A 15,234-nucleotide genomic window follows, 5' to 3' on the forward strand; every position below is an offset into this window, starting at 1 on the left:
TATATGTGTCCACAAGCCCTAAAACATCAACATGCAATGACTTCTACTGATAGAAAAAATGTCACAAAACGAATCAAGCAAGAAAGAAAAACCTTTCAACTTGAGGAAAACCCTTTTATAATGCAACCCCAAATTGAGGGATTATAAATAAATGTTTGTTTAGCACTGGAAAGTAAATTCAAAGTTGCCTGTGAGTGGCCACATAAAACAGGATTTAACTGACAAAATTTGGTTTCTAAAATATGTTACATACTTTTATACTCGGGCAAAATCAGCAACAATCTGGTATAATAATTCAAATTTACTGTGGGGTAACTGCTATTGCTTGTATTTGTAACAATATGAAAAAATGGCTCAGAGCCCATTTAGCTTTATCTGGCACTAGACAATCCTAGGGCAATAGTTTTCAAAAACAGTGTAGCTGACAAAGGTTTTAAAAGGCGCCCTACGTAGTGACAAGATGAGTTAAAATGTTACACAGAAAACTCTCTCCTTAATCTCTTTTCCTTTCCTGGTATTTCTCAATCTAACCATATCTACCCTGCTGGTCCTTCAAATACAGGGTGCCTTTATATCCTAAATGCTTTTAATGCCTTTTATCCCCCACCTAAGTTTTCATTTCAAAGAATATACTTTGAAAATGTGGAGGAGGAAAAAGGGAGGGGGGTAGATAAACAAGCTACTTTCCCCCCAGATTAGTATATATTGCAGAAGAGTTTTCCTGTGTTGAAATTAACACTTTTGTTATAGGTAACATCTTAGTGATAGGGTTTCAATAAATGCAGTGTAAATTAATAGAATCTGCCAGCCAGAGAACTAAAATTAGGACTCAGTTACCTCCTAAAGTCTCATTTCTGTAAATAAAAGGGCTGCTTTATCAGTTCAAACTGTTATGCTGGGATTTAACTTTCAGTTAATTCCAATTTTTATATTAAGAGTATTTTATTGCAAAAAAAAAATTTAGCTAATCTCTCATGATCTTCCAGGACAGGAACAAGATAAATTCCTGTTTTCAATAGAAAACAGACCAAAATAGTTAAATGGACTTTAATTCATTCACTGAGACACCCGCAAATGCAAAACTCCCAATGTACACTCTTCTTACTAACCCAGGGAAACAACTTTGTGTGCTTTATCCTTTTTCCATTCAAATTGGTTTACCAAAAATGAATTGAAATTTTTAAAATTATCCAGCAGAAGGTACATAATTTAAAATATCCTAGAGAAATGGTGTGTTACCAGCGATGTACAGGTTAAAAAAACTCAGCCACAAGAAAAATCAAAGCTAAAAACAAGATTTTTACTATGAATCAGTGCTTCTATTACCCTTCTGAAAGAAGTTATATTTTAATGTGATGTAAAGGCAAAATTTAAAGTCTTTCTTTAAATTAACCACCTAATTTGTCCCTAAAATTACAAAGAATCAAAGTCTTTTACAGGTCAAGTGCAGTAAACTAAAATGTCCTTTCAGCACAAAGCAGCACTAGAAAAAGTTATAGATGGGAGTTGACTAGTTTTGCAGTGGCTGCTCCATCAGTAACAGGCAGACGGTATCCATCCAGAGCACAGACACAACTACAGACTAGCTGCGAAGAATGCGTCACACACTTGGCTGATAAATGTCCTTTGTCTTTGTATCTTTCTACTTTGAATGAAGTGGACTTTTTTAAAAGTTTAAATCAGGTCACGTAAGTTGGCTGTTTAAATAACAACATGATGAGGTATGAAAGCTCTGAATATCCCTAACATTCAGCAGGATTTACCAGAGATGCATAATAACCTGTCAGGGGAACTTCCAAATAGTTACATTTTGGGGTTATAATGAATTCTAGAAGAGGACAAGATTAAAGAGGCTTAAAAGGATATTTCTCTGAAACAGAAGTTAGCAACTTTTCCTTCAGAATTCATTTTGAACAGCATATCAACAAAAAAATCTTCTCTGATAGTGTGTCCCAACATTGAGCCAAGATGGCCAACTAGCACCAAGAAGTCATATTGAACTCAGTTGCAGTTCTCTTGGCAATTAAGCTTATATTTTCATTCCAGTCCAAGCACAAATGTGGATCACTGAAGACAGTACTGGAAGCGCCATTTGCAGGTACATTGCAGTTATCATTAAATGAGCCAGAAGGTAGAAACTTTTCATTTTATGGAGAGACTTGACTGGGCAGTACTAGTAGATGAAATGATTAGGGAAAAATTAGGTTATTAAAAAAAAAAAAAAATCCCTGCCCTTATTTAGGTTGAACAGGTCATGTTGAGAAGATGATTATTTGTTTAAGAAAGGATGCTACATTAAAAGGATCATGTGTGTAGCACGAATATATTAAAATCAAGCTGCACTGGGCTATGAAAAAAGGTTTCCCTAAGTAACTTTTAAAAGTATGTGTTATCTGCCAGTCACAGTGGGGAAAAGCACCTAGGGTGAACTCCAATTTAATGAGGACCTTGATCAGGACCACAAAGCCTGAAACATTTGTTTTAATGCAGAAACACAGCCTCTAATCACACTGGTTGAGTCTGGGGAAATTGGAGGGATTTGGGGGGGGGGGTTTGTTTGTTTTTACTTTTTTATACTGAATTACAGGATATTGTTTTGATTACTAAGGATTCTAAGTCTTCATACCAGCATTAAAACTGAACCACTTCCAAATCCTAAGACACATAAGACCAAAGAGAAGCAAGAGCCATACAAATTAATGCCCCTCTCCTTTCTGCTCTAAGGGAATCTTCAAACCAGTATCACATTTAAGAGTCAAAGTGTTAATTCTTCAGCATTCCTGACAACTAGAAAGCACATTCACTGAAGGCTGAAGGTGAGGGAGCGGATGGTTTAACTTTAATATCTGTGAAGAATGGCGCCAATAGAGGAAAGAAAACCATCCAGTCTCAGTAAGGATTAATGCAAATTTGGCTAGAAAAGCCACCAGGTAATCCAAGGGTTCACTGTGGAAGAACTCACGAGAAGTACTCTGAAGTGTACACAACAGGTCTAAACATCTCCCCTTGTTGCAAGTAGTTGTGTGAAATTCAAGATAAAGGTTTAGTCTCATCTTTTAATATCAGTGTTTTTCCCCACTTTAAAGGGAATGAGGAGGAGTCCTCTTTTTCCCCCACAAAGACAGGGAGCCACATTAATATGTGTATAATCCCATGACTCTTATAATATATAAGTGCGGATCTCCAAAGCCTAGGGATTTTCCGTGAGAGTGGGCCGTTCTGGTTACCCTTTTTATTAGAAGGGTATTCCACCACAGAGAGCCAGAGGTTTTCCAGATGTGTATAAGAGAGCAGGTGCGCAAGGCAAGCAAATGAGCGCAAACAGTATTATGGAAAACATTTGAGAAGTTAGCTCCATGAGGACTGTGGGCTCCACAAGAGGACTTGACTGGGTAGCCTGGTCTGACACAGGAACACGAAAGCAGAGTATTGCTTCAAAGCTGGAAACCTTCCATAGGAGCCTCACACTGCTGGAAGATGTACTGCTGCTGACTAAGGTCAACCTGGGGCGCAATGCTGCTGTCCTCATCCTCGGTCCCGAAGTAATGCTCGATAAGATCAAAGGCCTTCTGGTAGATCTCCTGGTTTTCATGACTCTGTAAGAACTCAATTTTATCCAGACCTAGAATGAAGAATAAAGAAAAATCTGTGTCTGTGTACATACATATTCTTTGTATGTATCTGTTGGAAATGCCAATGAAACTGTATTTTGCCATGCCTCCTTATTGTAAAGGAAGATTTTCTTCTCTATATCTTGTTAGTATTTTGTAACAGCATAGAAATTATCACTGGGATTATATCTGAATGCTCTTATTACAAAATGGCATCTTAAACAATGCAAGCAACAATCAGTCCCCAGAAGCAGCAATTTCCTTAACAGTCTTCACATATCACCCAGTGGCTAAGGCCAGTAGCAGAAGTGTTCCTTTTGACCTGTATCTATGACCTAATTAATTCTTGGCTCTAATCCTAAATTCTGAGCTATCCAATATTTCAACAAATGTATATAATACCCTTAAAATAGCCAGAGTCAATTTCTACTACTTAAACTAAGAAGTCGAACTAGAACAACCAGCCAACATACTCCCTTTACTAAGTTTAAGCCCATCTGAGCTAGGTTTTTCTTTTACTTAAGTAAGCAGCCATAAGCAACCTAATCGCTAGAGCAATACTGGAAATAAATGTTAATATTGCTCAAAGAAAAAAATACATATTCATACACATCACCATGTTAAAATATATATACTTCAAAAGATTAACAATAGTTATTTCTGTGGAGAAACATCTCCAGGTACAGGAACTGTCAGGTTTTTTTTTTAAATGGTAATTTGTTAAAATCACTTTGATACAATCAGTTCTGTATTATCTGATAAACGGGAAGACAAACATAGCCTATGATCCCTAATTCCAACTTTAGGAATAAACAAACCCTAGAGTGGTGGTTTTCAACCCTGGGTATGAAAATCACTTAAGGAACAAAAATGTACTTAAGTAACCAAGTTAACACTGAGACTGGAAGAACCAAGAAACCAAAAGGTAAATAGTGACTCTTCAAAATGAGACCTCTAAATCTTACAAGAGAAAAGGAGTAGAATCCTTTACAGTAGATACAGATGTTCTTGAGGCTCAGATGACCTAGTAAGAATATAAGAGGACCCATAAGGGCAAGCAGAGTCTAGGAACTGGGAAGATCCTTTAAAGCCATTTAAAAAATGGCTAAACTGAAGGGTACTCACTTCTCTGCATAATTAATGCATATTCTTTTATAATTATTCTACCTACTAAATGTTATTATTCATAAGAAAATAAATTTTTCATATGAGTTTGTGCTCATGGACAGATATGGACAAGTCAGAAAACCAAGAAGAAAAATATAATTTCAGGACATCTACTAAACACTCTATCTTACCATATGCTTCTTCAATCAAAGCACAGTAAGGGTTAATGCCAGTGCCGTTCCTTTTGGCTTCTTGTTCTCCAAGCCTCAGGATATTTTCCAAGCCATTTAGGGCAACCTGTACAATCTTAGAGTCCATGACCGTGAGGAGATCACAAAGTGGCTTGATACAACCAAGTTCTACGAGGTACCTAAATTAATACAAAGAATAATTTAGTCAAACAAAGCATTTAATTTCATAAAACTTTCATGAAGTAAGTGGGTCATCCTCAAACTGTAGAGATAAAAATAAGCACCCATTCAACCATATAGGCCACATCTTACCACAAAGCTACAAATAAATTAAACAAAACCAATTCTCTAACACCATCTCCCATTTTTCCCCCTCCACAATTACTGGATTCCAAGAAACTGAATACCCTCTTATTCTGAAATATGAGCAACTCATCAAAAAACAGTACACTTCTGACTAATTTCATCTTTGTTTCTATAGAACCACACCTCTAAAACAGGTGCTAAAGGCACCACAGGCCCAACAGGCCAATTCTATTTTGTACAAAGATCTCTTAAAACTCCAAGAAAACAAATAACTCAATTTAAAAATGGGCAAAGGATATGAACATACATTTCACCAAAGATCTAATGGCAAATTAAATATGAAAAGATGCTCAACATCATTAATAAATGTCATCAGGGGACTGCAAATTATAACAGTGATACCACACCTTTTACAATGGCTAAAATGCAAAACAATGGACAATACCAAATGCTGACAAGAATGAGGGGCAACACGAACTCTCATTTTCTTGCTGGTGGGAATGTGACATGGGATAATCACTTTTGAAGACAGCTTGGCAGTTTTTTTACAAAGCTTTCTGTATAATCCAGCAATCATACTGTGGACACTCACCCAATTGAGATGAAAACTTAGGTCCACAGCAAAACCTATACACAGATATTTATAACAGATTTATAAAAAACCAGAAGCAACCAAGATGTTCTTAAACAGGCTAATGGATAAACTGTAGTACATCCAGACAATGGACTATTAGTCAATGATAAAAAGAAATGCATTATCAAGCCATGAAAAGACATGAAAGAAAACTTAGACATGCTAAGTGTATGAAGGAGCAGTCTGAAAAGACTCCATACTATATGATTCCAAACACATGACATTCTGGAAAAGACAAACTTTTATAAAGACAATAAAAAGTGGGGTCCCTGGGTGGCTCAGTTGGTTAAACATCTGACTCTTGATTTCAGCTCAGTCCTGGGCCAGGTTCCCTTGGCATGGAACCTGCTTAAGATTTCTTCTCTGCCTCACCCCCTGCCCCTCTCCCTTAAAAAAAAAAAAACAAAACAAAAAGTATAGTGGTTGCCAGAGGTTATGAGCTATGGGGGTAGAGGACTAGTGAGGAATAGGTGAAGCTGACGGAATCCTACTGTAGAACTATTCTTTTTCTTTTTTTAAGTAGAACTATTCTGGGGTGGCTGGGTGGTTCAGTGGGTTAAGCCTCTGCCTTCTGCTCAGGTCATGATCCCAGAGTCCTGGGATCGAGACCCGAGTCGGGGGGGGGGGGGGTCTCTGCTCAGCAGGGAGCCTGCTTCCTCCTCTCTCTCTGCCTGCCTGTCTGCCTACTTGTGATCTCTGTCTGTCAAATAAATAAATAAATCTTAAAAAAAAAAAAATCTGTTTAAAAAAAATAGTATAGTAGAACTATTCTGTCCTATTTCTACCATTCCAATACCTATAGAATTACACAACACAAAAATTGTATAGAACACAAAAAGTTTTCAGCTCTCATCAGGATCTCAGGATCCTGGGATCAAGCCCTGCATCAAGCTCTGCACTCAGTGGGGTGTCTGCTTCTCTGCCCTTCTCTACCTCCGCCCCTCCCCTTACTCGCACTCACTCTCTCTCTCACATAAATAAATCTTAAAAAATAAAAAATAAAAAATAACCAAGCCTATTTTACAATTATAAATGTTAGTTACAGATTTGAAAAACAGAAAAGCATAAAAAGTACACAGAAATTAACCACCACTATTATAACCTACTATTGCTTCCTCTGTGTCCTAATTAAATACACCTACCATTTTCCCTAGTTACCTTGGACTCTTCCTTTTCCTTGCTACTTAAAGCCTACCAGCAAGTCCTACAGATCCTTCATTCCTGCATTGAGACTCATTATCTCATGCTACAACTATTAATCCTGGCCATACACTAACTATTGTAATGGCATCTTAATTGCTCTTTCCTCCTCAAAATATTATGTTCTTCATATTACTCTCAAGGCTAAAGACAGAGTCTTCCCAATACTCAAGACAAAGGCCTTCTGGGGCGCCTGGCTAGCTCAGCGGTTAAACTTCTGCCTTCGGCTCAGGTCATGATCCCAGGATTCTGGGACTAAGCCCCACATCAGGCTCACCGCTCAGCAGGAGACCTGCTTTCCCTCTACTACTCCCCCTACTTGTGTTCCTACTCTCGGTGTCTGTCTGTCTCTCTGTCAAATAAATAAATAAAAATCTTAAAAAGAAAAAAAAAGACTAAGGCCTTCATCCCAGTTTCCAAAGCCCTTTGATTACTTAATTCCTCATCTTGCAAAAGAACAATTTATAGAAGGGTGCCTGGGTGGCCCAGGGTTGAGGATCTGCCTTCATTTCTGGTCATGATCCCAGGGCCCTGGGAACAAGCCCCACGATGGGCTCTCCACTCAGCAGGGCATCTGCTTTTCCCTGTCCCTGTCCCTCTGTGATAGCTCTCTCTCGAATAAATAAAATCTTTTTTAAAAAAAGATTCTTTTTGTTAAAAAGCTTTAAATCTTTAGGCTAAATATAATCAAATGCTAATCTACAGGTTCTTAAGAATGACATTTATTCTTTATATTTAACCTAAAATTATGAATATTTCCTAAGTTACTCTAGTTGGTTCTTGCATCTAAGTCTTGTCTACTCAATAAGAATAAGCAAATCCACACAGATGTCTTTTATCACTGATAAAGTCAGTTTATTTTCTATAATTTGGACTGTAATATTTTTCAAGATAATTCTTCATCTGGTTAAGAAGAAACTGCTAGGAGATTGAAAATGAGCTTCATTAATATAAACAGCTATGCTGAATTTTAAAAAGGAATAGTTAAGGAGCCTTTCTATTCTTCTCTAACAAAGCAAAATACCCCTGAACACTTTCTGATGAAATCTACTACAGTATTTTAAAAATGTTTTAAAAATATGTGTATAGGGGGACGCCTGGGTGGCTCAGTTGGTTGGACGACTGCCTTCGGCTCAGGTCATGATCCCGGAGTCCTGGAATCGAGTCCCGCATCAGGCTCCCAGCTCCATGGGGAGTCTGCTTCGCTCTCTGACCTTCTCCTCATTCATGCTCTCTCTCACTGTCTCTCTCTCAAATAAATAAATAAAATCTTAAAAAAAAAAAAGATTAAAAAAAAATATGTGTATAATTTAACCACTTCAGTTAAGAAACCATATTATAACTTCTGCAGTACTTCTACTATCATCACTGAGATAAATGTCATTACCAGTGGTGGCATACTTAAAATCATAGTACCCCAGAACCAGAATCTTAGGAGGTTAAAAAAGACCTTAATCTCATACAAAATGCCTCTGAAGACCACTTAGTCTTCCTTGAAAACCTTTCCATGAAGAACTTTACCAAAACAGCTATCTGCAGTGTTAATTTATTTTATTATTTTAGGTACACAGCTACCTTCTCTACCTAATCAACTTCTGAAATGTTAGGACTACCTTTTACATTCCTATAGAGACCTAAAAATTAGTATTGGTTAATTAATGCCAACACTTAACCCACAAAGCAACAATACAAGAAGTAGCTGTATCGTTCTGATAGTATATATAAGGAAGGGGTTATAACTTCAACGTTCATTTAAACTCACCTTCCCCCTCATCTGAATTCCCCATAAAGAAAGTTAAGGCAGGCTAAAGAAGAATCTAAGTACCATTCTTATATTCATCATTAATCTTTTAATTGAAAAACTGTCCATAATTTAACATTTAACTATATGATGTTTTCTTTGAGGAACTGATTCCTGTCCATATTTATGCCCTCTCTAGCCATTAAGATTATAAACCACCCAAGGGGCCATTTAAGTCTCAAGCTACTACAGCTCTCTCCCTTTACTGAACATTACAGGAATTTAGGATCCACTGACTCTAGTGAATTTGGCATTTTATTCTCAGATACACCTCTCTTTCAAAGTCTGATCGAAATTATGACATCTAAACTAAAATAGCAAAAGTTAAATACCAAAGTTGGACTCTAAGGACTCTACTAACTTTCTAGACTACCTAAGATTTTTCTGATCAAAAAACTCCAGATTAGGCTAAAGCCGCCCCATAAATACTTCTTTTCTCTCAAACCTCAACTGTGCCTTACTTCTATTATCCTGGAATTATTTCAGCTGGAAGGAATGGGAGAAAAATTAAATACACATTTGAGTCTAGTTATGAAACTCAGAACAATCTTCTAAGAGGTTAGAACTGAGCATTCTAAACTAGCAGACCTGATTTTTCCTTTAATTTACAAGATGCTACCTAACTAGTACTTACTTGATCTGTTCAGCTGATCCTCCAGAAGTTGCATTTGTGATGGCCCAAGCTGCTTCTTTCCTTGTCCGAAACTCAGCAGTTTGTAATATACTAATGAGGGCTGGAAAAATGTTGGCATCTATCACAGTCTGAAATTAAATGAAAAGGGAAATTACAAATTTCAAAAATGTTCATGATGCTAATTTTAACTTTATAGCTGGCTTCACTAATAACACCCCTCCCCCTGTTAAAAATTAACTGGAAGGAGTTTAAATTCTCTTACCATAACCTTTCAACCATACTTGGTATCACTGGTAACACTCCCTGGAGTCTGGGATCTTATAATCTCTTGGTTTTTCCTTGAGTTCTTTTCTCTTTGATTGTCCTCTCTTGTTCCACCCACAGTAATAGATTACAAAAGTTCAATTTTCTGTTCCTCTGCTAGTCTCATTTCTTTCACAGCATCCAACTCTGACATGTGTACTGTAATCCTCCAGTCCTCACTTCTGGGTGCCCCAGCCCATGGTGGCCAACAGCTTGCTTTAGATTTGCTAATCACTTTACCTCATCCACCCTCTACATAAGGTCTCCTCTCAAACCTTTTTTTGTATTTACAAAGGCTCTTTTTGTATTTACTTATTCTAAATATTATCAGTCACTAAGTCTCCTTTACATTCTATATTTAAAACATCCCAATCCTATTCCAACCTACCACCTCCCACCCAGATTACCAGCATAGCCTGTAGTTGGGACAAAGCACTTTCACTCACTTCCCCCTCATATATTTTTCTCCTAAGTTAAAAAACCTAAAATGGGTTTTGTATCATTTCCTCTATCAAGAAACTGAGAAATTCTACAGGAGAGCCTGATCGTAGCAGGCAATCAACTACAGCTTAAATCACCTCGTATGTACTGTTAATAGCTATCAATCTCAGTCCCTGGCAGCATTCTGGGGATGACTAACCATGCTTTTTTTTTGTTTTGTTTGTTTCAAGTTTTTATTTAAATTCTAGTTAGATAACATATAGTGTAATATTGGTTTCAGGAGTAGAATTTAATGATTCATCAACCACGGTTTCCTGATCAAGAACTCTGTTATACTGGTGAAGAAAGTCAGCAAAGTTAGTGGAAAGACACTTCATCTCGATCCTGTCATTTACTAGGGATGTCCTTGAGCAAATCACTTTCTCTGATCCTTAGTTTCATCCTTAAAAGAGAATACTGGAAGAGATAACCTCTCTGATTCCACTCAGCTCAAAGTCCCATTGGTCTGTGTTTTATGTTTCATAACCAGTTGTTTAGCCTTTCTTAGGACCTATGGTGACCTTCAGCCCACTGCTTGCTTTATCTTCCACTGGGGTTACTTTCCCACCTAATAGAAGAATAAAATGAAAAGGCAGATAACCATTTAGAGAAAAGTGGGTCCCCAAAGGTTTTATAAGAAACTGAAATTACCCAATACATGGGTCTACTAGAAAAAAATTTTATTTGGCAAGAGTAAAGCTAAGCTGTTTAATAAAGACCATCAAAACCTTTCGAAAATGTAAGACACTATCTGTTGGGTCTCGGCAAATCATCAAATATTGAAGGCAAAGGAAAAAAAACCAAAGTTTCAAAATTCTGTACTTTTGTAAGGTAGGTTAAAATTAAAAAAAAAAAAAGTAAACTAAACAAGACAACAGTGTTGGAAGTTCATGGTCTCCAAGGTAGTAACGAAAAAAAAATTTAAGGCAACAAAAAAAACTAAAACCTAAAAATAAAAATAGAAGAAAAAAGACAGATGCTATGGGATTACCTGAATCTGTGCTCTATTTCCAGCTGTGATATTAGATATTGTCCAACATGCTTCCTTTTTGATAGATTCCTTTGGGCTACTCAGCAAATGCAATAAACTCTGCAGAGCTGAGCAATTCAAAATTACCTAAACAGAAAAGTTTGAAACTTACTCTCTACTGACCAAACAAAGGTAAATCTTTAACTCATTTATTTTAGGAACAATATAAGCAAAGAAATAATGTCTCCCCTTGAAATTTTAGTAAGAAATAACTTTATATATGTAAAAAAGTATTCAGTGCCAGTAAGTATTAGTTTCTAAGATTATCAAAGCAGTTTTGTTATACACATTACAATTGTATAACTGCTACCTCATAAGGCATAATAATGTATTAGTCCTTCACCTTCCTATCCTAATAGGAATGAAAAAGTCTTTTGGGTGGGTAAATAGATCAAGTGGCCAGAAATTCAGAAGTGGTCTCAGATTTTTAAGTCTTCTGGTAACACACAATCGACAAATACCCACTTACTGAAGTACACGAAGTGCTTCAGAGGACAGAAAGGCAGGATATGTCTCCAGCTTTCAAACAGCTTACAAAGGGGAGGGAGAGTAAGACAAAGACACATGAAGGAGATCTAGTCTACCAAAACTAAACTCATAAGTTACAATGACTGAAAGAGTATGTGGTAGGCTCAAGAATCAATCACTGAGTAATAGTAAAAGAACAGGCATCTAGTCTAGAAACTAATACAGGTCTTTATAAGGAATTAAATATATAATAAAGTTCCTACAGAAGTTAACTAGTTGGAAAAACATTTTTTTATTTTTAAAAAGTATTTTTTTAGAAAGTCCAATTCTTAACCCATTACCAAAATAAACCCACAACTAATTTAAAGAGTACACATACAAACACACCAAAAAACAAAGAAAATATCAGTAAATAACTGGTTTGGGGATAATGAAGGACTTTACAAGCATAAAAACAATGAAAGAAATTACAGGGGAAAATAAAACTTCATCAAATATTTGCATGTCAAAAATATATAAAAATTAAAATGCACACTACATAAAAAAAATTTCAACAGATAAAAGGATTGCTGTCTTTAATACGTAAATTGTTAAAAGAAACAATTTTAATAGATTACCTCCCTCACAAGTAATGAAAGAAATGCAAATTAAAACGAAGCCATTTCTGCCTATCTAATACAGCTCAAAAAATAATAAAACATGTGGTTAAAGAAACACAATTTTAACAGTATAAAAGATACTACAAAGCAATTTTTTAAATACCAAAGATGTGATTTCGAAAATACACATGCCAAAAAAATAATAATAAACCTGTCACCAGTTAAAGACAATACTCTCAGAGTGGTCAGGAAAAAAGACTTTGTGGGGTTGGGGGAAGTGCCTTGAAACGCAGATAGGATTTCATAAGCAAAGAAGAGGGAGGACACAGCAGAGAAGAAAGGCTGGCAATGAAAAAGTGCTGAGACAAGCTACCACAAAGTACCAAAATAAGGAAAGAATAGAGCAGTAAGGCTTTATTAAGGAAGAGTTCATTAACCCCAAAATTAACAGTAGGCTACAAGAAAGAGACTAAAATCCTGAAGTACAAATTCTTTAGTCTTTCAAGATTCTTTATCCCATAATCATTAAAGAAGTTCACTGTTTTCAGAAGGTAATGTGAACAAGGTTGTTGTAGGAAAGATTAAACTATTACTAGGAAGAGTCAAATGAGAGGGGTAAATGCTGGGGAGACTAGGAAGATAAATCAGGTAGGTACAGCAGTGACCCTTGTGTATGAGAAAACATAGACCAAACTAAGGTAATTAGATGAAGATACTGAGACACTAAGAATCAACGAGAGATGGAGACACCAGATATGACTGCAAGGTTTCGGGGGGGAGGGCAGTTGAATAGTTACCTCATTAACTGAAATGGAAAAAGAAAAAAAAAAAAAGACTTGCTACCAGACTTCTGCAGGGAAGAAGATAAACTGTGAGAGATACAAATGTGAGACATGCAAGCAGAAATATCTAATAGGCTATTGGAGACCCAGAAGCAGTACTTGAGGGACATCAGAACTAGATGTATAGATATAGAACTTCCTTCATTCAGTAATTTTTGAGTCCTTCTACATTGTGCCAGGAACTATTAAGACTACAGAAGGGCAAAAATGACCAAGACAGACACCACCCCCTTTCTAGAAGCTCACAATCTAATAATTAGGTAGTTAGGATACAATGTGGCATGTGCTATGATGGATGAAACAAAAGAAGGCACACCTAACTTCAGAGTCTGGTAGCAAACAAGGCCTCTCAGAGAAAATAATATTAATGGGAAGACCTGAAGAATGAGAGAGGACATTAGTGGCAGAGTGTGGATTCATGTGCGGGAGTGGTTAAGAGCGGGGATGGGGATGCAAGCCTATGTTTGTTGCAGAGGGAAGCAAGTGTGTGTTAAAACTTAGGGCTGAGGGGCGCCTGGGTAGCTCAGTGGGTTAAAGCCTCAGCCTTTGGCTCAGGTCATGATCTCAAGGTCCTGGGATCGAGCCCCGCATTGGGCTCTCTGCTCAGCAGGGAGCCTGCTTCCCTTCCTCTCTCTCTGCCTGCTTCTCTGCCTACTTGTGATCTCTGCCTGTCAAATAAATAAATAGAACCTTAAAAAAAAACAACAACCTTAGGGCTGAGTATAGTCATAGCGAATTCAAGGAATAAACATGGCATAAGCACAGAGCATGGTATGGGGAGGGAAAGACAAACTTTCTATGAGCAGCAAATAAAGGACTACAGAGGCAAAAGCTTCCTTTCCATTCCTGTACCCCAGCAACCCAGGTCTCCACATATAACCAATGTTACCAGTTTCCTGTGTTTCCTTCCAGAGAAATTTTATGCAATTATAATCAAGCATATATGTTGGGTTTTTTCTCCTCTCCACCCTGCCTCCTTTTATATAAATAGTAACAGATTCTATGCACTTTCTGCCTGTTTTTCTTTTTAAATGATGTAACCTGGAGATATCTCTGTATCAGTGCTTAAGAGCTTCCTCATTCTGTTACACAGCATTCCATTAAACAGGTGCGCCACATTTTAAGGGATCTCAAACACCCTCAAAGGACAACAGAGGACCATAAAAAGATTTTAGGTAAGAGAATGACCTGATGAAGTTTGCATTTTGCAAGCATCCTTCTGGTGATATAAGAATGGAACAAGAAATGTCTGAACTAAGCACTGCAAAGGATGAGGAGGATGGCACTTAATGACTAATGAGAGAGCTAATGTACAGGTTTTGGACATGGTCAACTGTTGGGTGTCCTCATTCACTGAGAGAGGTAACATAAATAAGCAGAGGTCCAGATATACCAGGGAAAATAATGAGTTCCCTTCCAGACAGCATAAATTTAAAGTAAGTATTAGAACTGGAAGACCTTCAAGTACAAATCAAAATTTTAGGGATTAGAAAAGTGTAGGCATTAAATTTGCCTTCCTGCGAGTCAGGACTGGCTAAGCGCTAAGGCGAAAACCTGAGTCTGAGTTCTCAATCAAGCAGCACCAGGGTGATGGCTGAAGTTATAAGTAAGATCAATGAATAATTATCCCCCTCAGGGGATAATCCCACAAACAAGAAAGAACAGGAAAAGGAGCTTGCTACAGAGAAATGGTCAGTGAAGCAGGAGACCCAAAACACTTAAACACCATGGAAGCCTAGGAAAAGAATGTTAAAGACAAGGCCAATGCATATGAGGGATAAAGAAAAATACCTAGAAAAACCTACTGTGAATATATCTTGATACAAAAGCTGAATGGAGTGGGGAGGGGTGACATTAAGAACAAGGAAGACTCCTCATCACACTGGAGATTTACCATGTGCAAAGAAAAGGAAGATATTAAAGACGAAATGAAGATGACAGAGAAAAGATGTTACTCATATAAACTGAATAACCAAAGGGGAACCCAAAACTGCTGTAATAGCAATAGGTCAAAAGAGAGCCAGTGAG

General features: G+C 37.1%; 1 protein-coding gene across 1 annotated transcript in view; it reads right to left on the reverse strand.

The window, feature by feature from the left end:
* Positions 1-1,279: 1,279 nt before the first annotated feature.
* KPNA1 (karyopherin subunit alpha 1) overlaps positions 1,280-15,234 on the reverse strand; it is a 66,767-nt gene continuing 52,812 nt past the window's right edge. Inside the window, exons 11-14 of the mRNA XM_059391059.1 lie at positions 11,259-11,384; positions 9,485-9,612; positions 4,910-5,088; positions 1,280-3,622 (exon numbers count right to left, since the gene is read on the reverse strand). Coding sequence (XP_059247042.1) covers positions 3,435-3,622; positions 4,910-5,088; positions 9,485-9,612; positions 11,259-11,384 — 621 coding nt within the window. The 3' untranslated portion in view covers positions 1,280-3,434. The remainder of the gene's footprint in view (positions 3,623-4,909; positions 5,089-9,484; positions 9,613-11,258; positions 11,385-15,234) is intronic.

Source organism: Mustela nigripes, chromosome 2, assembly GCF_022355385.1.
Source record: "Mustela nigripes isolate SB6536 chromosome 2, MUSNIG.SB6536, whole genome shotgun sequence".
Taxonomy (NCBI): domain Eukaryota; kingdom Metazoa; phylum Chordata; class Mammalia; order Carnivora; family Mustelidae; genus Mustela; species Mustela nigripes.